The 27,777-nt window shown below is 43.7% G+C and overlaps 1 protein-coding gene across 1 annotated transcript in view; it reads right to left on the reverse strand.

Moving 5' to 3' along the window:
• ATXN10 (ataxin 10) overlaps positions 1 to 27,061 on the reverse strand; it is a 156,191-nt gene extending 129,130 nt beyond the window's left edge. The window contains exons 1-2 of the mRNA XM_057556206.1: positions 26,717 to 27,061; positions 4,801 to 4,992 (exon numbers count right to left, since the gene is read on the reverse strand). Coding sequence (XP_057412189.1) covers positions 4,801 to 4,992; positions 26,717 to 26,832 — 308 coding nt within the window. The 5' untranslated portion in view covers positions 26,833 to 27,061. The remainder of the gene's footprint in view (positions 1 to 4,800; positions 4,993 to 26,716) is intronic.
• Between the last annotated feature and the right edge of the window lie 716 nt (positions 27,062 to 27,777).

A 27,777-nucleotide genomic window follows, 5' to 3' on the forward strand; every position in this document is an offset into this window, starting at 1 on the left:
GTATCACACGGGTCCTTATAAGAGGAATACTAGAGGGTCAGGGAGGGCGGCCATGAGCCAAGGAATGCAGGCAGCCTCTACAAGCTGGAAAAGGCAAGGAAAATGATTCTCCCCTAGAGCCTCCAAAAGGGGTTCAGCCATGTTGGCCCACTGTGGACTTCTGAATTTCAGAACTGTAAGATAATAAATATGTTATTTTAAGCCACTAAGTTTTTAGTAATTTGTCAAGTAGCAACAGGAAGCTAATGTGGGTAGCAGAAATGGGGTGCTGCTGTAACAAACAGATACGTGGAAGTGGCTTTGGGATCTGGCAATGGGCAGAGGCTGGAAGAATTTTGAGAAGCAGGACAGAAAAGGCCTAGATGCCTTGAATAGCAATGTGGACACTGAAGGCACTGCTGGTGAGATATCATAAGAAAATGAGGAACTCGTTACTGGAAACTGGACGGAACGATCCTTTTTCTACAGTGGCAGAAGCTTAGCAAAACGATGAATTTGGATATTTAGCTGAGCAGATTTCCAAGCAACACGTTGAAGGTGTGGCCTGATTTCCTCTTGGTGCGTATGGTAAAATGCGAGAGGGGAGAGACAGAGGAGACTAAAAGGGAACCAGGTATGATTTGGGAAATTCTCAGTCTATCTGGATCGCAAAAGACACTAAAACTAGACTATTCACTGTGAGGAAACTGTGCTCTGGAGAGAAAGCCAAGGATGTGGCTGGACGACCTTTTGCTAATGCCTTGGAAGAACCAGAAGGTCGGTGTTCAGTTACACAGAGGGCTCTCTAAAGAGACTAGGAGTGTTACTCATTCCCCTCAGTCATCTCAGCAGAAATCAGGAATAGAGATGGGGTTATCTAAGAAAGCTCTATGGCAGACCCTAGATTGCCTAATGGTATATAACTCCCCATGACATACATGTGAGACCCACAAGGTTTTTGAGAATGTCATACCAGTAGAAACTCTGCCAACCTGGATGAAATGCACAGAGAAAGGATGAAATGAAAGAAGGCTGTTAAACTCCCAAAATCCTACAGGCAGGAAAGAGGCTGATAAAGTTACTCAGCTGAAAACATGTATTACCCTTACCCTTCGAGAAAAAGGAAGGATGACTCTGAGGGTAGGACCAAGGGCAGAGCCTCAAGCCACAGAGATCATTCCCAGGCCTCAAAACCTGAGTTTGCCCAACTGGATTTTGAAATTGCTTGGGACCAGTGACTCCTCTTTTCCCTCAATTTTCTCCGCTTTTAGAGGGTAATGTCTAAAACTGTTATCCTAGGCCTGTCCAACCATTGTATTTTGGGAGCAGACAACTTCGTGTCTAGTTTCACATGTCCAAAGATAAAAAGGAATTTTGCTTCAGGATGAATCATACCCAGAGTCTCACCCAAATGTAATTCAGATGGTAAGATTTGGGACTTTTTAGCTAATGAGACTTAGATGAGATTTTGGGCTAGAGTTGATGCTGAATGGGTCGAGAATGTGGGGGACCTTGAGACAAGATGAATGTATTTTGCACATAGGACAGACGTGAATCTTTAGGGGCCGAAGGGTAGACTGTGCTAGGCAAAATAACGGCCCCCTAAAGATGTCCACATACTAAACTCTGGAAACTGACTATATTACCTTACATGGCAAAGAGATGTGATATAATCAATTTATATTTGATCTTTGTCCCCAGTTCCTGGCACAGAGCTCCTAAAACCCTTGGAAGTTCCTGTGTGAGAGGAAGGCCTTTTGTTATTCGTAACAAGCCCCTTTCAACCATACCTGAGCTTATGCTAAATAGGGGACTCTTCCTGAGCCTGCAGGATGGGAGCCGGCTGCCAGAAGGACCAGCCCTAAAATCAGACAGCTGGAACCTTCAACCCCAACCTCCTACCTCTGAGGAAGGGAAGGCAGTTCAATCACCATGGCCGATGATTTAATCAATCACACCTATGTGATGGAACTTCCACAAAAAGTCCAAAACAATGAGTTTGGAAAGCTTCTGAATGGGCTGATGAGCACATCAAAGTGCTCAGAAGATGGCATGCCTGGAGAGGGCACAGATGTTCTGTGCCCCGCCCCATCCTATGTATCTCTTCCAGGTGGCTGTCCCTTTATAGTAAACTAGTAACAGAATGTAAAGTGCTACCCTGAGTTCTGTGAGTCGTTCTACTGAATTATCAAACCTGAGGGGTGTCCTGGGAATCCCTGAATTTGTAGTCAGCTGGGCAGAAATGTAGCCTGGGTACCCCATTTGCAGCTGGCATCCAAGGTGGGGCAGTCTTGTGGGACTGAGTCATGAAGTTATGGGATCTGAAGCCACTAACTTGAGGTAGTTAGTGTCAGAATGGAACTGAATTGTTGGACTGCTAGCTGTTTTTGGAGAATAAGAACTGGTCAGAAAATACCACAAGAGACTTTCTAGGAGTGATTAAATTAATGGTTTGAAGATGGGAAGATTATCCTGAATCACCTGGGTGGGCCTCATGTAACCATAATGGTCCTTATCAGAGGGATGCCATACGGTCAGAGTCGGAAAGAGACTGGCAGAGGTTACGGTGTTGCTCTGAAGTAAAGGAATGCAGGCAGCCTCCGGAAGCCAGAAAAGCCAAGGGAATCAATTCTCTACTAGAGACTCCAGAAGGAACCAGCCCTGCTGCTGACACTAACTTTAGGTCAGGAAAACTGATTTTGGACTTCTGACCTCCAGAACTGTCAGATAATAAATTTCTGTTATTTTAAGCTACTGAATTTGCAGTACTTTGTTACAGCAGCAAAGGAAACTCATACAGCTCCCTACCTTCTTCACTTCTTCTCAACATAAATCAGAATTAAGCCAAGACATTCACTGCTAAAGAAGAGGGTCAGGGTCGGTGTGCACAAGGCTAGAATCCTCTCTCCCCTCCCCAAGGCCAGGTGGGCAGACAGCCATTGCTCCTTTCCTCTTTATCCGAACACAAGACTGGTGGGAAAAGGGGCTCAGCACCTGCCTCTGAAAAGAAGATGCCATTCCACCTCTGTTTCTCCTCTTGCCTCTACACATACAAATGGCTGCCAGGCACCTAGGCCCACTGCCTGCTTCTGTATGGCCAGATTTGGTGGGGGGAGAAAAATGTAACTTCATAACATGAAAATTCTATGAAATTCAATTTCAATGTTCACAAATGAGGTTTTACTGGAACACAGCATGTGCATTTGTTCACGTACTACATATGGCTCCCTTGTACTACAATGGGAGAAGTGAGCCCCTCTGACAGAGATCACAAAGCCTGAACTATTTATCTGGCTCTCTGCAGTAAAAGTATAGCGACCCCAGCAATAGGGATTATGTTTACATGCAGAGCTAACTGCTTTCAACAGTTTTCTTTGAGTACTTCCTGAAATTTCATATGACTCAGATTGTTTGCTTTGCTGTATTATACCCCATGTTCCATACATCCTTGGCAAAAAATAATTCCAGTCCATACAAAGTGCAATGTTCAGACAAAAGATGTAAAAAGGTCTAGGCCTTAATAGCATCCTACTTTTTAATTAACTCTTTAATAACTGAAAACATCAGAAAAATACATATTGGTTGAGATCTGAATCTTGACAGGCTCGGGAATATCAGCTTTAGTTAAGGTTGACCTCAAAGCCCCTACCAGAATCTTTGTTGTCTTTCTGACTACAAAAATGTTTTTCCCAGGAGCTGATGCCCTGAATGGTAAGAATTTCCATTCTAGGTCTCTCCTTTCCCTCTCCCGTCACACTAGAGGGCCTCTCTGCCTGGAAAGGGACAAAATAATCTAGCCTCTGGCCTGCTGCTTCTAGCATATAACTAGTTATACTTCTTCAATGTTAACTATTACTACCAAGATCATTACTGTTTCTATCCATTTATCTGTATATGGACGCCATGTTCAATTCTGTGCTGAAGTTAAACAACTCTCTCTTTTGGTTCCCTCTCCTTTGATCTAAAAAAACCTCATTAATCATATCAAAGCCTCAGGTACAAGACCGTCTAGGCAGCACAGGGAGTCCCTCCATCGGCTTCTGGACCAGCCCGACTTCACTCACCATGGCAGTAACAGGGAGCCCCAGGGCTCTGTCTACATTCAAGTCCAGGAAATTAAAGTGAGCATGCTTTGTGGCTTCTGACTTCATCTCAAGTAAAAATTGTTAATAAAAAGTAGATTCCATAAAATCAAAGAGGAAGGGTGCTCCGTTCTGGGAGGAGAGTGTAACATGTAAAAGAACAAGAGCAGGACGGGGCAATTCTCTTGCTCATCCTTGTAACTCCATTTTAGTTGTACATTATAAATTACGTGGCAGTAGCTGGCAACTTTACACAATCTTAAGGAACGCTTAAGATAAACCGTCTTAGAAATTCACATCGTGCTCCCTGTTCGAAGTAAACACAAGGGCAACTAATTAAAACACGAAAACTAATTACAACACCTACAACTAAGAAAAGTGAAGTCCAGAACTGTAAATGCATTTAGGCAGGCAGAATCTAGAATCAAAGGATCAAAATTAAGTTCAAATCACTGTGTTATGTAAAAAACCAAATCCCTCAAAACATTATAAATACAAGTGAGAAACCTAAATAACCCCTAATGTTAAACATGCTGTCCCATTACGCACTCATCCAGGAGTCTCCCACAACAAGTCCTGCAGAGCACTTGTCCCCGGAGACGTAGAGAGTCTCCTAATAAACACGGGTGACTGTGACGCCAAAACCATCTCTAACAAATAGGCCAACATGACAGAACCAGCATGCACGTACACAAAGAGATATTATCAAAGGCCTATATGTAACTACAAAGAATAGTACCTGATTGAATTTTGGTTCACAGAACACTCAATACAAGCATTCCGGAGACACCGGAAGCACTCCGTTATTAACTGCAGACTGGAAGCCAGATGTTCCACTTGGGATGGGTCTCTGCAGGCCAGCTCAACAGCATGAGAAGATTTCTTTAAGATATCCAGGACTCTTTGGAAGATAGTCCTGGGTGCTGTTTCTCTGAAAAAGGATAAAATTGTTACAAACCAGAAAAAAAAGAAAAAGACATTTCCAAATGTCCTTTTCAGAACACTGCTGGTGCTTAATTTTGTGGGGAGGCAAGCTAGGCCTATCTGTTCCAGCTCCTTAGTTTACGACACAAAAGAGCTACGTACACTGAGCACTTCGCCAAGGCACTGCTCTTATCAACCTGTCCCTGTATTATCTCATTTAATCTTTGCATTAACCTTATGAAGCCAGTACCGTCCTCTCCATTTTAAGGGCGAGACACCCGAGACGGAGAAGAGTCTCTGTAACGTGCCCGCATCCCTCAGCTACTAACTTGTGGAGCCACAAGTCCAACTGAAACAGTCGGATCTCCACTCCCACGACAACCCGAACCCCCGTTTAAGGTGACTGTTTATGGTTATGGGTCTGCCCTTAGTCAAACCAGAATATCTGCATCTCACGTTCTAGACAGAGAATATAACCATGTCCTCTGTCACCCAGTGTGTACCTGAAGTAACGTTAAGAGAAAGGATCCTCATGAAGGACTGCCTGGGGGGCAGAGACACTACCCATTCTTAGATAGAAGAGCCAGAAGCAGTGCTCTGAGCTTACACACGTTCAACCACAAAGATGGGGAGCCGGGGGAGCGGGAAGGAGGGAAGGAGACAGACAGAAGCAGAGGGAGACGGACAGAGAGACAGAGCGAGCTCGCTTCCGGGGAGAGTGTGTGCCCGGGGCGGGCGATGAACCTGGGGCTGTTCACCCCGCCCCCCAACCGGGCCCCGCAGTTCCCACGGCCTCTCACGCCAGGCCCACTGCCCGCACCGGCTCTCACTCCACAGCTATGAAGAGAAGGATTTCTGTCTGCAGCACGGCACCTAAATGCAAGCCCATTTCCTCATTCCATGAATCCCCTGAAGAAACAAGAATCCGCTTTAATGTCAGAAGAAAAATTGCTGTTAGACAACTGAAGAGACTCTTACAGATTAGTCCTGACCATAGGAATTTTCTCCCTGTGGTCGCACTGTGGAATCCCAGCACCCTACATTTCACCCCCGGATGAAATGAAGCCAGACCACCGGGGAGCTGCGCATTTCTCCAGAAGCACGGCCACTGAAGCGCCCCAAGCGGCTGTGCTTGCTGGGGGGGGGGGGGCCTGGGAGACACTCCCTCCGCGAGCTTCAGGACCATAAATACTTGTACTCCAAGTGTCGCCTTTTTATCTTAAGGATGGATGATATAAATCACTTGATTTATCACGTTCTCCTCTGTCTTTGCCTGTAAGAAGCCTGGAGTCAAACCCACGACCATCTTTAACACTATGAATCCCTCAGCATGACTTCTGAGTACTAACCTTATTTCTGGCTTTTCCCTCCCCTCCAACTCCCTCCCTTACCTTCATTTTATCTAACTGTATTTATTTTTTAAGGCACGTCAGATTTGTTTTTGGAAAGAGGCAGAATATAAATTAATCAATTAAAAATTGGGAAATCGTGCATAAAATAACCTGCCCCACCTCCCCCCGTCGGCCCGCTCTAAATGGTGATCACAGCTTTGACTCAGGGTCGCAGCAATTAAGCGACCAAATAAAAAAGTGAAAGTTCAAAGGTGCAGCATTAGCCCCGCCTCAGAAACTGTATGAAACAATGCAGTGTGTAAGCCACTTTCAGTGACAACATGACAAAAAGAAGATTCACTAGCACTCTCACGACAGCTTTAAGGAGAAGTGGGTGCTGCTGGGGAGAAGGCAATTCCCACTCTACCCCCAGAGCTCTTGCCACGGGACTAATAATAAAATTGACAGACACGCAGGAGAAAAAGAAATTTTAATTCGTGTGCATGGAGGTCTCACAGAAATGGGACCTAAAAAGTGGGCCATAGCAGGCGGCTTTTATACTTTTTAGACAAAGAAACACTAAATTTCTGAGGAATTGACAGAACAAAGAAACTTAGGCTTTGGGTGCTTAGTTAGTGAAGAATCTAAGGAGAGTCTGGACTTGGGGTAGTACGTTAAAGAGGAAACAAGGTTTGTTTATATAGGCTTCTTGGCCCCAAATTCACCTCTGGGGATAAGGGTGTCCTTCTGACTCCAGATGCAGGGAGGGTACCTCTCACACGGAGATTTACTGCCTGCTTTCAACAGAGAGCAGGGTCAGAGCGTCCCTCTTGCACTGGCTCTTTCTTAAGTAACTTTAATTCAAAAAAAATCAATATGCCACTGAGGCTTATTTGGGGGAGGCGTGCTCTGGGCTCGAACGATACTAAATATAGTGCAGGCACTATTAACACGCTAAGAAAGTACCCACGGGTTTAAAACATTCTGAAGAATGCCAAGAGTGATCATGATTTCTACAACAAAGAATAAACCTAATTACTTCTATCTGCCCCACCTGCATAAAGTTTTGATGACATTTATTACTTAATCTTATAGTCAAATAAAAGTAGAGCTCTAGAACTCGAATAATCTACAATAAAGCCTCTTTTTTTTTTTCTCCTACGATGACTAAGAAATGTGTGTTTATACCTGGGGTAAAGAAGCCAGTATGATTTCTTTCAGCGGGTCCTTCACAAGCTCCCTCTCTCATGGGCACCACCTTCCTACTGTGAATGGTCTTCTCTGATGTCACTCTTTGAAATCTTAACCTCTGCTTCACTCAAAACTGGTATCTAGCACAGCAAAAGCTTTGAAATCAAACTATAATAGACAACACAAAATAACAGCACTGTTCTTAGGAAAACGGGGTAACTGATATTCCAACCACAGAACAATTAGTAAGTTCATGAACCACCCTAAATAATTTCCAATGTTACATGTTAATTTGTCACATATACACCATGCCTTTCTCCTTCATTACACTTTTAACCAAAAGAAAAATGTTTACCTGAACTACGGCCAAGCAAAAGATTCCTGAAACACAAATAACTTTTTTTTTTTTTTAATATTTATTTATTTAGGCTGTGCCAGGTCTTAGTTGCAGCACGCGGAATCTTCACTGCAGCATGCAGGATCTTTAATTGTGGCATGTGGGCTCTTAGTTGCAGCATGCATGTGGGATCTAGTTCCCCAACCAGGGATTGAACCCAGGCCCCCTGCATTGGGAGCGAGGAGTCTTACCCCCTGGACCACCAGGGAAGTCCCACAAGTAACTATTAACAGCTACTAAAGAGTAATCACAGCAGCATCTACCCAGCATACAACAGTTCACGTACGCGGTATAAGGAGAAAATGTACTGGGATTGTGATCACTGTCATTTGTCCTCCCCATGGATTCCTGAAACCAGCAAGCACTGGCAATCCTCTGGGTCTGTTCACATGTATGCGCTCCCCCAGAATCCCTCTCACACCACCCCCACCCAAGCCTCTGCCTGGAAGAACCTGGGGGCTCCTCTCAGGCCTCTGAAAACTCACAGCCCTGGTGGGACTCCGCTGCTACTCAGAGTACTCAGGAGAGCCGCAGCCCAGCTCTACGCGGCCCTGGAGCTCGGTCCACAGAACGGAATAGCACTCACCCACTCAGATTACATTCACCGACGCGGTCTATCACCCCAGCTAGACTATGAATCCCAGAAAAATAGAGACTACCTTATTTTTTTCTGTATCTCTAGGGCCCAGACCTGCATTCACTAATTGCATTTGTTCAATTCAAGTTTAAAACGGTGATGAGACTGTTCACATATTCAGAGCGGGATCTAACTGCTTCACAGACTTGTCATGTAACCCACTTACTGAGCATGTGCCCTGAGCCAGGCGCCAGGCCTGATGGGAGCAGTGAAATCAGTGTACTTTGCAGCAGCAACTGGAGAAAGGGAAACACTGAGGAACTAGCTCAACTCGTCCATTCCCATTAAGAAATTCACACATCCTGGACCCAAAAATTTGAAAAAAAATGGTCATATCTTAAGATGTTGATATCTTATAATTGGTATTTAAGAAACATCTAATTTCTCCTTCCCCACTGAATGATAAGCTTACCCACTGAATGGGTAAGCTTAAAGGGGGAGGGAGAGGTGAGGGGTTGTAACTCAATTAACTACATTTTAAATTTCTTGAAAGCAGAGACTATTTCTTAGATATATTGTATACCCCTCTATAAAGGGTGAAAGGAAAAAAAAACTTTTCCTCTAGAGCCATATAATATCTACAGATTTTATTCACCATATTTTAATACAATATAATAAATTAACAACTTTCATGAGATGAGGACAAAAAAAGCTTTTCATTAACAGTAACTACTATGAAAACATTTAACTCTCTTCTGTACCTCTTTACCTTCTCCACAGTCTTGAAAGAAAGCTATTTGGCATTACAGATCCAAAGGAGTCCTAATGTACTCTGTCTGCAAATTCCATGTTCACTGTCAAGACAGCACAGCTAAGTATGTGTAATGATTAACGACAGTGAAATAACCAGTAAAGATCAGTCAATCGCTTGTATATTACAAATGTTATTAATAATAAAAATCGCTGTCATTTCTGCTTTAACCAAACTAACACAAAATATTCACAATGACTTTAAGAAGCTTAGCTACTTCATTCACAGAAGGCCGAAAGTACTTAGAAGGACAATTAAAATTCAACCATTAGACATTCCTTTTACATAGGAATGAATGTATACCCTGAAGACAACTTATAAATGAAATGTTACATTACAGAACAAAAACAGCCTTTGAATTATACAAAAGGTAGAATTTCACTTCCTTCAAGTTTGAACAGGTTTAATCTTGACAAGTCCTGTTTGAATAAAATTAAAGAAAACTACCGGTGATTACAGCACAGGTTAGATAGGCCTAACATACCATCCGTACTCACATCTTACAGTCAATTCATCAGGCTGGACCTCCTTCTGAAAAGGAGACTAACTGTTCGTCATTTAACACTATGACTAAGACTTACATCCTGGTTAAAAGATTCATTCAAATACCCGACATTTAATTAAAAATTGACACACGTGGTTTAGAGTCGTTTAACCACTGTCACTGAGAAAAACTATTAGAATACACACAAGTTCAGAGATTAAAATAACAATCATTGGTTGTTATTTAAAACCATAAACCCCTTACTGACTTGACTGCGTTAGGTGAACAAAAACAGAAAATAAAAACATTTCTATCTCCTATCAGAAAGAGCCTGGGCAAAAGTTTGAAATTCATCTCTGCAGACCTCAAAACTCTCCTTTATATACTCTCTTCCCCTCTTCTGTCACATCCAGGATACTCAAGCGGAGACAACTCCCTGAGACAGGGTTGCAGGGTTGGCAAACTTCTTCTGTAAAGAGCCAGAGAGTAAATATTTTAGGCTTTGAGGACCTGACAACCTCTGTCACAACTTCTCTGCTGCTGCAGGGCAAAAGCAGCCATAGACAACATCCAAACGAACGAACACAGCTGTGTTCTAGTAAACTCTTTTTATGGACACTGAAATTTAAAGTTCATATAATTTTCATGCGTCATGAAATTTTGTTCATTTGTTTTCCCCTACCATTTAAAATATAAAAATAATTCTTAACTCAAAGGCCATTTTAAAAAAAAAACAAAAAAACAAACAAAAAAACAGGTGGGGCTTCCCTGGTGGCGCAGTGGTTGAGAATCTGCCTGCCAGTGCAGGGGACACGGGTTCGAGCCCTGGTCTGGGAAGATCCCACATGCCGCGGAGCAACTAGGCCTGTGAGCCACAACTACTGAGCCTGTGCGTCTGGAGCCTGTGCTCCGCAACAAGAGAGGCCGCGATAGTGACAGGCCCGCGCACCGCGATGAAGAGTGGTCCCCACTTGCCACAACTAGAGAAAGCGCTCGCACAGAAACGAAGACCCAACACAGCCATAAAGAAATTAATTAATTAAAAACCAAAAACCAAAAAACAGGTGGTAGGTCAGATTTGGCCCACAGATCATTGTTTGGCGATACCAGCTTTAAAGGGTTCCAAATATATCAGCCCTCTCCCCCCACCCCGAAAAGTCACATGCTTCCCTCTTCCCCAATGTCCTCACCACAGTCAAAATTCGTCTCTCATCAGAACGAAGAGAATCTCAAATGCATTATACCAAGCAAAGGAAGCGAAGCGAAGTGAAATGCGCAGAAGTGGACAGTGTCCAGAAGAGAACCGTGCACACAGAGAAAGCTGGCAAATGACAGCGCTGGCACTAAAGGTCCCAGGTGAAGGCCGGCCGTTCCAGAAGAGGTGCTGGGACAACTATCAATCCGATGAGAAAAAAACAAATTGGAGCCTTATGTAGAATCCTACTAAAAGTAACTCCACATGGATTTAGGAATACATGTTAGGCAAAACTATGAAACTCTGGAAGAAAATATATGGAGAATGTCTTTATAGTCTTAGGTAGAGAAAGATTTTTGTATGTAAGACCTTATTTAAAAAGTGGTATTTGAGCAAAGAACTGAAGAAGGTGAGGAAGCAAACTATGCCCCTTCCTGTGAGAAGAGCTTGGATGGCAGGCAAAGGCATCACAGGAACGGCAGGGGGCTTGGTGGAAGCATCCAGTGACTCAGGGCCAAGACACAGGCTCTGTACGCCACTGAAAGAACCTCCGCTCCTGATGTGAACCCAGGGAGGGTTCTGAGCAGAGGAGTGACATCACCTGACTTTCACTTTGAAAGGATCCCTCTGGCTATTCTGTAAAGAACTGATCATAGCAGAAGAAAGAAAAGACAACAGGAGATCAGTCAGGACACTGTTCTTGGAAAAGAGTGGCAGAGGCAGACATAATAAGCACGGACCAGATTCTGAATATATTCTTAAGATGGAGCCAGTAAGACTTGATGATAAATTATTATGAGGGTTATCTGAGAAGGGGGAGCCAAGGATGGCTCCAAACTTTGGCCTGAGCAATAAATGGACAGATGTATCTGCTGTTTACTGAGTTGGAGGAGACTGTTGTAAAGATATATGGAGATGGGGGGAATCCGGAGTTCAGATGGAGATTTGTTACATTTGAGGTACTTACTAGAAATACAAGTGGAAATGTGGAGTAGGCAGATGAACATACAAGTTTGGAGATCAGGAGAAAAGTCCAGCTAAAGAAAACTGCTAGAGTTACCATCAAATGTAAAGTAGTAAAACCCCAAGGCTGAATGCAATTGCCAGCAGAGTACAGGTAGGTGGGGAGGAGAGGCCTGAGGACTGAGCTCTGGACCTCAGAGAGAAAAGCCAACAAGAGAGGAGAATCCGAAGGGGTTGTTGTTCTAGAAGCCAAATGAAGAAGGTGTCTCAAGGAGAAAGAAGTGATGAACTACATCAACTGCAGCTGATAAGGATTTATCCAGTAAGATTTAAGATTTTAAGATTTATCTTAAATCCAGTAAGATAAGGATTTAAGATGAAGACCAATGGACTTGGCAATGTGGAATGGGTTCAAGAGAAAAGAGAAATTGTAGTAGGTGAATATAAAAAACTCTTTAGAGAAGCTTTATTATAAATGGGAGCAGAGAAAAATCAGGGAAATGGGGGAGAGATTTTTCTTAGGATGGGAAAAATTACAGCAGATCTATAAACTGATGAGAACAATCTAACAGAAAAGGTAAAACTGATGATTTAAGAAAGAGGGGGGGGGGAAGAGAATTGTTGGAGCAACGTATGCAAAAGGGAGCGGAATTTAGTGGAGACCTGAGGGGGGCCGGCATCTGAAGCAAGGCAGTTCACCAACAGTTAACAGAGGGAAGGCAAATTATGGGGACAGATACAAGTAGGGGGTAGAGAGGGTAGTGGGAGTTCCTGGAAATTATCTTCTGGTCGCCCCTATTTTTTCAGAAAAATAGGAAACTGAGAATGAGGATGAGGGAGAGGCAACGGAGACTTAGGGAGAGCAAAAGGCATAAAGCAGTTAACTAGGAAAGCAGGAGAATTAAATGGACTAGGGAAATAGAAGGACTGCCGGGCAGAACTAAATGCCTACCCAAGGTCAGTGATCATCCACTTACAGAAAGACCAATCAGTATGGCTGTAAGTTTTTCTCCATCCTCATTCAGTTATTTGGGTGCAGACACAAAGGAAACAGCAAGCTGGATTTAACTAGAGCTGAAGTTTTACCAGGAAAGTATGACAAAGTTAGGAGAAGAGGCAAGGGAAATGAGAAAGTATACAAGGAAATGCTTTATTACTGATCCTTAGATCTAAACTGGATTTAAGAAGGGAAATGTGAACATAAGGAACCAAAGGCACACTGAATAGGAAGGAGTAGGACCAACAGACTGTGGGTCCTGGTGGGGTTGAAGACTCGTTGGAACAGGGGACCCGGAGAGACAGGATCCAACAGGCAGCCAGAGTGGGACTCTTGGAATTAAGATTGTGGAGGGAATGCAGCCATGGTTAATCATAAGGCCTGGGTAGCACGTGGCAATGTGTGGTGAGATGGGAGGAAGGGGGTGTCCAAGTTCACTGAAGGAGAGAAAGTCAAGAAATAAAAGGCCAGGGTAATGAAAGGATAATCTATGTAAAAACTAAACTAACCAAGATTTAAGACAGCAGAAGTAATGCAGAGTTAACAGTGAACTAGAGCTAAATTCTTTAAGGAACGACATAGAGGGACCAACAGATCTTTTAATAGCAGAAGAGATTATCCATGAGGTATACTCTGATGGCATGAGATGAAAAGTTGGAGGGGTTTTGGAGGAAAAAGTTCTGAAAGCAGCAATGACAATCACCTTCACACCGACACACCTTCAAGCCAAGCAGTACACTGGATATAGGAGAAAACAGCCCACTTTGAGGACCTTCTGGGAAAGGTTTGTCCTTAGAAGTGAGCCGTATTTCACCTAGATCAAGAAGATGAAAGGAATATTCAGAGAGGTTGAGGACATAGGGAATTTTGCACACGGGAAGGGTTTTAAAAGCTGAGGAGTCAGAAAAGGATCCATACAAAGCCTTAAGGGAGTCAGAGAGTAACAGAAAACCTAGGAGTTTCCCATTTTAATTAGAAAATCAGCTTGTGAATGTCTAGCAAAAACCCCGTTGAGATTTTATTTTGAATGGCATTGAAACCACAGGTCAACTTGGGGAGAACTGATGTCTCTACGTTATTGCAGTTTCCTATCATGTAATGGTATAACCATTTATGTTTTCTTTAGTGTCTTTTGATCGAGTTTTGTAATATTCTCAATGAGGAAGATAGCTACTAACACTTAAACTGTGCTTATTCCGTGCCTGGCACTTAACTAAGCACTATATATAAAATCTCCACGGCTACCGTGAGCATATCCCTAGCTTACAAATCGTTCTCTTACCTCTAATGTGACTTCTCTGGGCTTGTGGCCGTCAGAGAGGTTGACTCAGCCTGGAGTGAGCCCCAGGGTTCCTTGGTCTTTGAATGAGTGTCCTTGCCCACGGTCCAGTGACCACACCCTCGGGTCCAGGGACCACTACAAAAGACTGGAAGAACGAAAGAGCTGAGAAACTCTCCTCTGGGGGCATGGTTGGTCACAATTCTAACCTTATTTATTTTGATTTGCTGGCTCAAACTTCTTCCTGTCTACTTTGTCCATTTAAGATAATTGGATGTGCAGGGTGGTTCATGCTGACCACATTGGTATTTTGAAGCTGAGTCAGAACACCTTACCAAGTAGTTCTGTGCGGTATTCCAGCTCATGGCACAGGTAAAAATAAAGGAAACTGTCACCACACTCTACGAAGTTCTTTTTATAGTGTAGCGTAATTGAGGTTCTCTCTCAACACAGCTGATCTGAATCATGGTTGAGTCAAGACAGCATATGGCGTCCTTTGCTAAGCTGACAAGTGGTGTGGGTTACTTTTGGGGGGGGGTTGTTTCGTTTCTTTTTTTTTTTAAATAATGACCTTCCTCTCCAACTCTTTTTATTTATTTTTTTATTTATTTATTTTTGGCTGCGTTGGGTCTTCGTTGCTGCGCACGGGCTTCTCATTGCGGTGGCTTCTCTTGTTGGGAGCACGGGCTCTAGGCGCGCGGGCTTCAGTCGTTGCGGCACACAGGCTCAGTAGTTGTGGCTCGCGGGCTCTAGAGCACAGGCTCAGTAGTTGTGGCGCATGGGCTTAGTTGCTCCGCGGCATGTGGGATCTTCCCGGACCAGGGCTCGAACCCGTGTCCCCTGCATTGGCAGGCGGATTCTTAACCGCTGCACCACCAGGGAAGCCCGTTTTGTTTTTGTTTTCGGTGCAGCCAAAGACTCTTGTTGGTCAGAGGCTCAGCAATGTTTGGGGAAAAGCTATGTGAATGTGTGTACATGCAGATGATAGGTTAATTTTGAGTTCTGCACTATGCTGACCTCTGAAGTGCTCAATATTCCCTTTCCTTATGAAAGTTAGTCAACATACTGATGCGAGCAATGAGGAACACCAAAACATTTTCTACCTCTTGAAATCATCATCATCTGTCATTATTTGATAATTTTTTATACCTCTTACTAGAGTCTTTCCTCTGTGCTCTCACTTTATATCTAATGACCCCAGAAAATTAAATAATCTAAGGAAATAATAAAAATACAACCAAGTGCTCATGATGTGCTAGCAGGTACTGAAAATACAGAGGTAAGTAAGAAGAATCCTGCCCTCAGATTGTTCTCATTCTAGTGGGACTGGGAGGTGACCAAGTGATCACAATACTCTAGTGAAGTTCCTTGAAGGAGGAAAGGGGAACATAGGACAGAAGCACATAGGTCAAAAAGGCTTTCAGTAGGGGTTGAAATGGTCATTAAAACCTGAGGGAAAATTAGGAGTGTGTGTAGGAGGAAAGGAATGAAGTTACAAGTTTAACATTACAGCATTTGAGCTATTCCCCCTTTAGTGGTTTGAAGTGAGCTAGAAATAGTTACTTACACTGTACCAACTAGAGTTGCATCACTAAACACAGAGCATGGTACACAGCATATGTGAGGTAATTAAACAAGCAAATAACTAACACGGTAAATCGAATTAATAGCTTTCGAGCAATCAGAGCAGTCATTACTGACTGGCTGTCAGTGCTAAGTGACTTTCTTTATTCCAGCCATTGGCTCTTCACTGTTTATTCAGTTCAACATATATTAAGCACTCACAGTGGACCGGGCACTATGCTAGAAGATACCATAAAGAAGACAGACCCTGCCCACAGCAAAGTCACAACCAAGTCAGGGGAAACACATATAAAAGTCTATTGCATTATGAAATGAAAGTGCAGTGAGAAAGGAGTTCACACTTTAAACATCTCCCCTCCATTCCAGACACGGTAATCATATGTTTATTTCTAAAAATTATAAATATAGAGCCCAACTTTAAAACAAGGTGAATATCTCCACACACCAGAAACTGACGGGAAACACTTGGCTATAATCAGGTCTAAAACCAGAGTGGAACATTTCAGAATGGCCTAAGGTCATCTGCAATTCAACTCTGGCAGGATGACGAGAACCAAAAGCCGCCTACACATTGTGGCGATCAGAGTCACTACGTAAAAGTCAGTGTTAGGACAGGACTCCCCTGCATCTGCAGAGAGAGAAAAAGCTGGACTCAGTGCAGCCCTATGTATGGGTTACCTGCCAAGCTGTGCGCCTCCAACGTCAGGACAAAGCCAAGAGAGCTTCAGAGGTGGAACCCGGTCCAAGATGCTGGCTAGCTTAGTGACCAGACACACAATATCCCAATATCACTACGACACAAATCACCAATAGCAGTAAAACCTGATCTTAGGCTGGGGTCATTGGGGAAATAGGTGGAAGAAAACGCAACATCATTATACAAGGAGGAGTGAGCCCAGAAAGGGAGAAAATGTAACAAATTTCTCAAAGTGAGCCAGCAAACTAGAAGTTCAAAGAGAAAATCTAACCCTAAGAAAAACTGGTCCCTTTCCTCACCACTCCCAATGACATACCTGCAGAATTTGTGCTTCCCAACCCTGCAACTCTATCGACTGTGCTGGACTAAGCCCTAGGGCCAAGACAAAGAACGTCTCCATCAGGGAGCACAGAAAAGGATCTAGTGTATCTTAAACTAGATTCACAGAATGATCACTTTGAGATTCTCAAGCCGGTGAACCAGCAGGCAAAGAAGAGTGACTACACTGGCAGGAGAGACCCACCCTGATTATCAGGAAGAGTTGCTACTACAAGTTGGGCACCGGGAGAAGTAATCTGGGACTCAGGGGTTCAATGCGCTGTCTCTTGGTACTTCCATGTCTAGGGATAGCCACAAACAGGCAGCTGCAGCAACCACAGACTGACAGGAGAGAGGCAACCAAGGGCTCAGCCCCCTCGGCATGACAGCCCAGCTACAGTGCTGGGGGAAAGTCAGGGAAGTCTAGACTGGAAGCTGGAGCAGGGAGATGATTATCCAATTACGGCCTCAGGACAGTCTTCAGCAGTGGGGACTGAACTTACTGCACTAACACTCCTGTCCAGGTCTTTCCTTTTAGATTCCAAACAGCTATAGCCTCCAAGAGCCCATGACTGAGTGAACAGTATCAGGCAAGAGGAGGTCTCAGAAGAAGAGCACGCCGTAAAAAATGTTCACGGTGTCCCTCACCGCACAGCCTTGGTCCATCTAGATAACAACCCCAGGGGCAATTCTCAACCAGTGGGCAACAGGTTAATAGATAAATCACCCAGCCCTGTGCACAGATTATTTGGAGGTGCAGCCCCCTCAGGGACACCCAGTGGGGTTGAGCTCCAGCTGCCTACAACAGTCACCACTCAATACAGCATCCCTACATTGGCTGTTCCCCCTTCCACACCTAGCTTCCCCCCGTCCCACACTCCTGACTGCTGGGTGCTTCACCCAAGTCCCTATCTCAAATTCTGCTTTGGGGAAAAAAAAAATCCAAAGGCTCAGGTATACAAGGAGACATGTGTAAAGATGGTCTCTGCAGTACTGTTTGAATTACCAAAACTTCAGGACAAATCCAATACCCATCAGTAAGAAAAAAGGTAGGTAAATTATGATGTAAGCTTATGAAGGGACACTCTACAGCAGTTGAAGTTAATGATCTAGCTCTCTATGTATAAAAACTGATAACACTCGAAAACAGAGCAAAAATTAAAGATGCAAACTGCAGAGTGTACAGCATAAAACATACAGTATAACACGTACAAGGGAGAGAGGAATGAGACTGGAAAGTGAAACAAAGAGCCCTACCCACTACTCTCACCTCCGGGCATTCACGCCCTTCTGTGTGACCCTTAGAACACGCAGTAGTAAGGTATGTCCTTTCCAAGATGATAAAGGCACCCCAGCTCCCATCTTGAGCGGGCTCTCTTGGATCACTCGCTTTCGAACAAGCCGGCTGCCGAGGCACGAGCAGCCCTAGGGAGGGGTCCACGTGGTGAGGAACTGGAGCTTTCTGCCCAGAGCCACTCGTGTGAGCGTGAAACCCCGACCTCCCACCCCAGTGAGGCCTTCGGGAGACCACAGACCTGGTCCACGGCTTGACTGCAGCCTCGCGCAAGACCCCAAGCCACATCCACCCAGCTAAGCAGCTCCCAGATTCCGGACCCTAATAAACTGTGTGAAACAATAAATGCCTGTGGCTTCAAGCTGCTAACTTGTGGGGTTATTTGTTCTAATACCGAGGACATTAACAATATCAGTAATGTTTTGGATTTTGAGAGAACAAGACAAAATTGTAACATTTGCTGATTTTTCAAGTGAAATACATGGGTACTTGTTAGATTATCTGTTATATCGTCCTCCATAAAGGCATTAACATTATTATATATTTGTCGGTTTTGACTTGACAAGAGTTTAAAAATAAGCAAACAAACCAACAAAAACACTAGAGTGAAAGCTAACGGAAAGCTTCAATTTCCTTTTTCCTTAGAGTACACAAGTATGGTTTTCTAAAATGTCAGCTCCTAAAGAAAGCACAGTCACTCCACGCAAAATCATCTAAATTCCTCTGCTCATGTCATAATGTAAGTTACTGTCAAGTACTCACTTTTTTATTGGAAATTCTATAACTTTTTAAAATTATCTAATATCGCTAAAATACCTTTCTACCAAGGAATTAAGATTTTGTAAGAAGTTACTGCCTACATCTTTTGGATCTGAAAAACCAATCTTCTTCCACTGACTTGAGTTATTAAATCTATTCCTTATTCTGAAGTTCCAGAGGCAGTTCCAAAGCCTATTAAAACAAGAACTTGATCATGGAATTGAGATGAAATTAAAAATTTTACAAGCACTATTTTAAAATATGAAAAAAATTCAAGAATTACCACACTTTTCACTTCTTTTCACTCCTGATTCTGACTAGAGCCGGCAATAATAATAGTGGTGTTTGCTGGCATCAACTACGTGCCAGGCACCATTCCAGACTCGACATCCAGCACCCCCTAATACCCACATCAACCCTACAAGGTAGGCATTACTATAATACCCGTCCTACCAGGGTAGAACTGAGGCTCAGAGAAGTTAGAAATATTTGCAGTTCATGCAGCTAGTATGTTGCGGTACTTAGATTTGAAACTAGACCTATGCCTTACAAAAGTCTTTTTCCCCTGAAACCCACTGAGTCCAAAAAGATATCAATATTTCATACTGACACATTTCAATGGGGGAGAGGAAGAAGCTCCCCGAACTCAAATTGTTTAGAAAACAAAACAATTTCAGTCACTCTGCAAAACAGCCCCTGCATTATTCACAGGTCACAAAAAGCCGAGGCAAATCCCACTCCTACCCGGGAGGAAGGAGATCTCAGGTTCCACAGCAGTAGGATGATATCACACTACGGCTATCCCTGCAATGCAAGATTCCAAAAGCACCCTCACACTGCAATTTTCAGTGGACAATGAGGTGAAATTTCCAGCGGCACATTACTTCCCTTTTCCTTCCAGGATGACTTCCATTTCTTTCTACATTTGGTTTCAAGCATTTCATGCACTCACACATCAGTCACTTCAGCTCATCTCAGGCTCTGGAAACAGAGAGCACTGTCCAGCATAGATGAAAATGTAGAACAAAGCCCGACTCACTCTAACTGTATGAAGAACATTAGATAAACCTTTCTTTTCTTAGAGCAAATTTTACAATTCACAAATATTGTTTTACCACAGAGTCTGAGATTTAGCTCAAGTAAGTTCTTCTGGGGGTGGCAAGGAGAAGAACAATAATTTTACACACAGAAAACAAATACAACTTACAGTGAATTACACAGATCATTAGTGTTTAACGAGTTGTGTCAAATCCAGGCAACCAATACCCATCTAGATAGAGCACATTTCCTTTACTCCAGAAAATTCCCTCATGCTCCCTCCCAGTCAACCCCCAACCTCCTTTGACAACCATTGTTCATGTCTGTATTGCCAATTCGAGATACAGACAAGATTAGCTTTGCCAATTGTAGAACTTCATAGAATCATACAGTATGTACTCTTTGTCTAGCTTCTTGCATTCAGTACGTTTTGAGATTCGTCCATGTTGTTGTGTATACTGGTGGTTCATTCATTTCAATTACCGGGCAGTTTTAGCCATTCTCCCATTGACAGACATTCGAGTTGGTTCCAGTATTTGGCTATTACCAATAGAGCTGCTATAAACATTCTTTTACAAGCCTTTTGTGAACATATGTTCTAGGGTAAATACCTAGGGTCATAGGCAAGGGTACATTTAACTTTATAAAAAACTGCCAAAATGTTTCCCAGAGCAGTTGCACCATTTACACTCCCACCAGCAATGTACGAGAGTTCCAGCTGCTCCACATCCTTGCCAAAATTTGGTACTGTCAGTCATTCTAATCCTAGCAATTCTAATGAGTACGCAGAGGTATCTCATTATGGTTTTACTTGTTTATAACAGCTTTATTGAGATATAATTAACAAAGCATACAATTCACTCATTTAAACTACATAATTTGATGGATTTTGGTATATTACATTATTAACTTTTTTAATTGTGGTAAAACAAATATGTAACATAAAATTTGCCATTCTGACCATTTTTAAGTGTAGAATTCAGCGGCTTTAATTATATTCATAATGTTGTACAACCATCACCACTAATTCCAAAACTTTTCTAAGACCCCAAACAAACTCTGTAACCATTAAACAATAACTCCCCCCACCAACCCCTGGTAATCTCTCATCTCCTTTCTGTCTCTGTGAATTTGCCAATTCTAAGTACTTCATAGAGGTGGAATCTTACAATATTTGTCCTTTTATGCCTGGCTTCTTTCACTTAGCATGTGTTCAAGGTTCACCCCCATTATAGCATGCATCGGTACTTTATTCCTTTTTATGGCTAAATAATATTCCACTGTAGGTACATACCACATTTTGTTTATCCATTCATCTGCTGATGGACACTTAGGTTGTTTCCATCTCTTGACTATTGTGAATAATACCTCAATGAACACTGGCATAAAAGTATCTGTTTGAGTCCCTGATTTCAACTCTCTTGGGTACGTACACACCTAAGAGTGGAACTGCTGGGTCATATTCTGTGTTTAGCTTTTTGAGGTGCCACCAAACTGTTTTCCATCGTGGCTGAACCATTTCACATTCCCACCAGCAATGTACAAGGGTTCCAAATTCTCCACATCCTCACCAACACTTATTTTCCATTTTTTGGTAACAGCCACCCTAACGAGCGTAGAGTGGTGTCTCATTGTTTTAATATGCATTTTCTTGATGATTAATGATGTTGAGTACTTTATCATGTGTTTGCTGGCCATTTATATAATCTTCCTTTGTAAAAGCACAGATTTTTATGACCAATTTTTTAATTGGATTGTCTTTTTATTATTGAGTTGCAGGAGCACTTTTATATATTCCAAAGCAAGTTCTTTGTCAGATATATGTATTGCAAATATTTTCAGTCTATGGCTTGCCTTTTTCATTTTCTTAATGGTGTCTTTTGATGAGCAGAAGTTTTTAAAATTTTGATAAAGTCTAGCTTGATAATCAATTTTTTCTTGCAAGGTTAATGTTATCTGTGTCCTGGATAAGAAATGTCTGCCTACACACAAGATCACAAAGATATTCTCCCATCTTCTAAACATTTTATAGTTTTAGCTTTTATGTTTAGGTCTACAATCCATGTTGAAATATTTTTTGTGAATGGTCCAAGGAATGGGTCAAAGTTCATTTTATTCCCATTAGATTATCAAGTTGTTCTACCACCACCATTTGTTGAAATAAATAATTTTTAGATTGACTTTGGTTGAGAGTTTGCAAATATTTTGGAAATGGGCTTAACACTCCTTACACAACATTCAGCACTCAATAAAAGATAGGACCAAATGACTAAACACAAGAAGACAGAAAATGACAATAGACAGTTATCAGGCACATTCTCTAAAACAAAAACTATAATTAATATGCTTAAGAAGGTAAATGACAAAATGAATTTCAACAGAGTAATCCATTTAAAAAAATCAAACAGAAATTCTGCAATACAATAACTCAAAAATACAATACCTGAAACACAATAGATGATAGCAGATTAGACATAGCAGAAAAAAGGAATAGAGAACTAGAAGGCAGATTAGCAGAAAAATTTCAAACCAAAGCTCAGAGAGAATGCGAAATACAGAAAGGAGGCTTTGAGACATATAAAATACAGTGAAAGGTTTAACATATGTGTAATTACAGTCCTTGAAGGAAAGGAAAGAACAGGAGAGAAGCAGTATTTGACGAAACACTGGCTGACAATTTCCTAAACTGTTCAAAGACACCCAATTCAAGAAGCATTATCCAAACAGGATAATTACAAAAAAGCCAACCATCTCTGTCCTCATAGGCCTTCATTCTGGAAGGAGACAGAGAACAAATAAGAAACCACTATTAATAATTACATAGTAAATATGTTAGAATCTAATATGTTCTTTCTTTAAAAAAGGGAAAATACTTTATAAGGTAAAGGGGTCCCAAAGTATGGAGGGAAGTATCTGCACTATTATATAGGCTATACAAGGCCGTGAAGGAAGTAATCAGAAAAATAATTTTGACTAAACATAGGTTAACAAGAAAAAAGTAGCCACACTGAGAAAAGCTTAAAAAAATTATTATCTACATGAACATGGAAGAAAAAAGACTACGCACGCACCATGAGTAATCACTTATACAAACAGCAGCAATTTGTTAAGCACCTGCAATTATCAGACTGTATGCTAGATGCTAGGGATACAGGGAATGTGATACATTCACTTTATTCAAGAAGCTTATCAGATGGAAGAGCAATGAGGTATCAGTTTCAGCATGAGAAGAATTTACAGAAAGCAGTATCCAAATGTTACACTGTTTCATGAATACTCAAGAACCAGAACATAATCTTCCCTACAGAAAAAAACAGAGAGTAGCATTACTCAACAGAACTTACTGTGGTGATGGAAAAATTCTGTATCTGCACGGTCCAATAAGGTAACCACCAGCCACACGTGACTGCCTACCGAGTACTTCAAATGTGGCTGGTACAAGGAATGGAATTATTAATTTTACTTATTGCTAATTAATTTAAATAGCCACATGTCACGAGTGGCTGCACGGACAGTGGAGGTATAGAGTACGACAACCAATCTCACCTGGCTCTACACTTTAATAGAGGGGTCTGCATACATCATAAAGACAAATGATGAAGAAATACATCATAAGGGTAACTAAAGGGTTGGAAAATAAAACCTCCAGGAAAAGGCTGACAACAGAATTCTTAATGTATTTACATCTTACTCTGTCCCAGAAAGAACCTAGCATGACTTGTAAAGACTCGGAGCACAGCAAGAAAAACCACTTGTTAAATGTTAAAAATGCAGATACGTACATTAGAAAGGTGTAAAACAAATTTAAAACAATTAATAAAAAGAACTACCTTCCACAAAGGAGAAATAACTGAATAGCCTCTTAGTACTGATATTTTATGACCATGAGCAATTTTTTTTTTACAGATTTTAGTGGTTAAGACACTATTCAAGGAGTGGGCTTTAGAATATGGGTTTAATCCAGAGGACGAAAATTTTAGATTGGTATATTCATGATCTATATACCAATATATATAACAAATTACCCCGAAACTGAGCAGTTTAAAACAATCACATTTATGGTCTCACACGGGTCAGAGTCTCTCAAGAGCCTGCACACATGGCTGTGGGCTTGACTGGGACTGACAGGATCCACTTCCCGGATGGTCATCACATGGCTGCTGGCAGAAGGCCTCAGTTCCTCACCACACAGATCTCTCTACATGGACGCTTGAGTGTCCTCACAACATGGCAGCTGGCTTTGTCAGAGTGAGTGATCCAAGAGAGAAAGCAAAGGGGAAGCTGCACGGCCTTCTGTGTCTCAAAAGTCACACACTGTCATTTCCCCCATGTCTATTATTTACAAATAAGTCACTAAGCTCAGCCCACACTCAAGGGGAGAGGAATTCTTTTGTTCCATCAATTACTTTCTTACTTTCCTCAGTATGTTTTTGCTTTGTCCGGTGTTTTTCTATTTGCGACTCTGAGGCCTCATTTTGCTTCACTTTACATCCCATCCAACCCCTAACACCTCGGTCCATCCTCCTTCTGGGTCCATCGACATTGGATGGATCCTCTCAGAGCAGCTGGACTCTGGACACCCCATGAGTTTCTGTGAGGGGCAACTAGTGATTTGCCCAAAGACACACAAAGAAGTAGTGGCAGAATCAGGACCAGAAGCCGGATCTCACAAACTCGCATCAAGGGCTCTCTGCCCCACCACACAACTATATGCCTCCCTATCCCAAGACCTGCACATCAGTTCACCTTTCCTAGTCTTCAAACTCTGCCTGGAATTAGGACAAACTTCCTGCCAGCCCCAGGAAAAACTCAAATCAAATATGGGACGCATCTTCACTTCCTCATTCTTCCCCAACAATCCAATTGGTCCCTGAGTCTTGTCTATTCAATCTTATAAATATTTTTCAATATTTACCCTACCCACCCCCATAGACAATACCCTAAATTCAGGCACTTTTCTCTTTCACTTGGGCTTCTGCATCAACTTCTTAAAAGTCCCCTACCTCTACCCTCACCCTAATGTATCCCCAACAATGGCAGTCAGAGATCTTTCTAATATACAGATCTTGCCATGCCATGCCCTTGAAAGAACCTTCAATGGTTCCCCTCACAAGGGACAGAGTCAAGAAAGGTCTTGTAAACTGGCTCGGGGTCTTGGATTTTATCCTCCAGGTTATAAAGAGAGACCTGATGTTTGACCATCTCCTCTGTACCATACACCTTACCTATGTTATCTCATTTAAACCACTCAGAAACTGTGCAAAATCAGCACACAGTCCCTTTGCACATACTGTTCTTGCTAATTAGCCCTCTCATCTGTAAGCCATGAAGCCAAAGTAATCGAAAACCTTTCCTGGCCCACCAATCTATCCATGAGGTCCGCAGATCCCCCCGTGCCACTACCTCTTCTTGTCTAGACCCCCCATCACAATTTGTTTACACAGCAATTACTCCAACATTCTTGAAAAAAGGGGGGTATCACATTCATCTCTGGTCCTTCAGCCTCTAGAAAAGAACCTGTTTCAGAGTAGGTGCTTAATAAAGGTTGATGACTGATTACTGACTAAAAGGACGGTCCGTCATGGTATAGATATGCCCAAGCAGTAACTCATTCAACACATCTTCCAGACTGTCATATCAATGAACATATCTCCCAAAAATCCCAAGGAGCAGTGCCCTGGGCTCTTAGCACTCTTTCAATTGCTCAACACTTCTTATTGTGATTTAAGGCAGCAGAAGTGCTCAGATCAAAGGGACCTCTAGGACTTCTACACTCCCTCTACTCTTTACTATCTGCTGGTTCCCCAGAACAGGACTTTCCAGGAGAAGACATTTTATTTTTCAACTTCATCACCTAGCACAAAACCTGGCACATGGGGGACCACCCATAAATGTGTTAAAGGATAGTATCAGCTAGCATTTACTTAGTACTATGTGTCAGGTATGTGCTAAGGATTTAATATGCATTATCTCATTTAATCCTGACAAACAATGTCCCCAGAAAGGTACTGTCCAACATTATTCCTATTAAACAGACGTGGAAACTGAGGCCCAGAGAAGACTAGAACAAAATCAAACAGGCACTGACTGAGGGCATCACATACTTTATATTTTCACATGCTTTATTTCATTTACTCCTCTGTACAATTCAAAAATGAAGTCATGTATTATATTCCCATTTTTAGGCAAGAAATCTTAAGGCTTGGAAAAACTGCACAATAACGCACGCACAGCTTGTAGGGCCAGGAACCAAATCCAGGTCTGTCAGACTCCTGGGCACCTTTGACAATGGCCATCTGGCCCTTCAATGGCAGAGGGAGGATTGAAGTGGCCTCTCCACAAAGCGCGGCCACCACTGGGGATGCAAAGCCTGAGCTGACAGGCCGAATGGAGTGACGCCACCTCCCACCTTGCACATCTGTAACGTGTCTCTCCCCCACCAGCACGTATGCTGACTCCGGCGGCCTGTAGGTCTGTCCCCGTTACAGGGGCGCCATCAATGCGACTCAACTAACCAAACAGGCAGCAGACGGCCAAGGGCTCACTTGCCTCGGTCCCCCTTCCTGCACCCGGCTTCACACCTGTACTGACGGGCAGGGAACAGGTGTCAGCCCCCCGGGGCACCTCGGGGACCGGGCGGGGGAGGACGCGGGCCTGGCATCGGCGGCCCAGGGCCCCTCGGGCGCATCGCCGAGGCCGCCACCCCGCGGCCGTCCCGGGAGGAGGGGGCGGCCCGCTCCCCAGCTGCCGCGCCCCCGCCCCGCTCCCGCAGCCCCACCGGGCCGCCCCCGACGCTCGCGCCGCCCGGGCCGTTACCGATTCCGCTGCTCTTTGAAGAGCGCCGTCAGCGCGCGGAGAGCCTCCAGGTCCTGGATGGGCGCGGGCACCATGACGCCGGACAGCCTGCCGGGCGGCGGCCTGGGCGCCGCCATCTTGCCGCTCGCAGCTCGGGCCGAGCGGGCGACGACGAGGAGCAGCAGGAGGAGGAGCAGGAGGGAAGGCAGAAGGGGGAGGAGCGCGCCCGCAGCCTCCGGACGCCGCCGCCGCCGCCGCCTCTGCGCCGCTGCAGCCCGTGGCCGGGGAGGGAGAGCGCGAGAGCACGCGCCCCGGCTCGCCTCGGGCTGGAGGACGCGACGGCTCGGCGAGGGGAGGGGGTGCGGACGGAAGTCCCGCCTGTAGGGAGGGGGCGCCGGCCGGAAGTTCGGCCTGTGGGGAAGGGGCGCGGGCGGAAGTTGTGTTTGAGGGGGCGGGGAAGTCAGGAGGGTGGAGGATCCCAGAGGAGAAGTCCGGAGGGGGCACCGGGACGGGGGCGCCCTGAGGGGGGAGGTGCGGGCAGAGGGGGTCTCCACGGGAGGGGTATGAGGAAGGGTGGGGAGTCCTGCAGAGGCTCCCTCGGCGGAAAAGGCTGAAGACCTGGATCCTGCGGTTGGGTGGGTTGATCAGTGCCCACACAGACCCACTCGGAACCGGAGCAGTCTGTCTCCAGCTTGCAAGTCTCAGACCCTGGAAGCTCACTTCCCAATTCGTATTGATCATTTACTGACGATAACAGTTCATTTACCAGGCCTGCTTGGGGTGAGAATACGTTGTTCCAGCTCATCGAGGGCTTTATATACAATTAGATGTCAAGGAGCTAAATTCTACATAGGTAGGGTAAGAATTGTGTTTTTCTAAGGGAAATGAGTATATTTTATAGGAATCAGACAAGGCTTATCTGGGGTGTTGGTAACTCACATGTTTCCTTTCCACCACGCTTTATCATATCATGTATATGTCCTTTCAACAGGCATTGTTGCCAAGCCCCATGCTAGGTGCTGGGCAAACGGTGGTCCCTCGGTATCTGTGTGGGATTGGTCCAGGATCTCCCATGGACACCA

This window comes from Balaenoptera acutorostrata, chromosome 11 (genome assembly GCF_949987535.1).
Source record: "Balaenoptera acutorostrata chromosome 11, mBalAcu1.1, whole genome shotgun sequence".
Classification (NCBI taxonomy): domain Eukaryota; kingdom Metazoa; phylum Chordata; class Mammalia; order Artiodactyla; family Balaenopteridae; genus Balaenoptera; species Balaenoptera acutorostrata.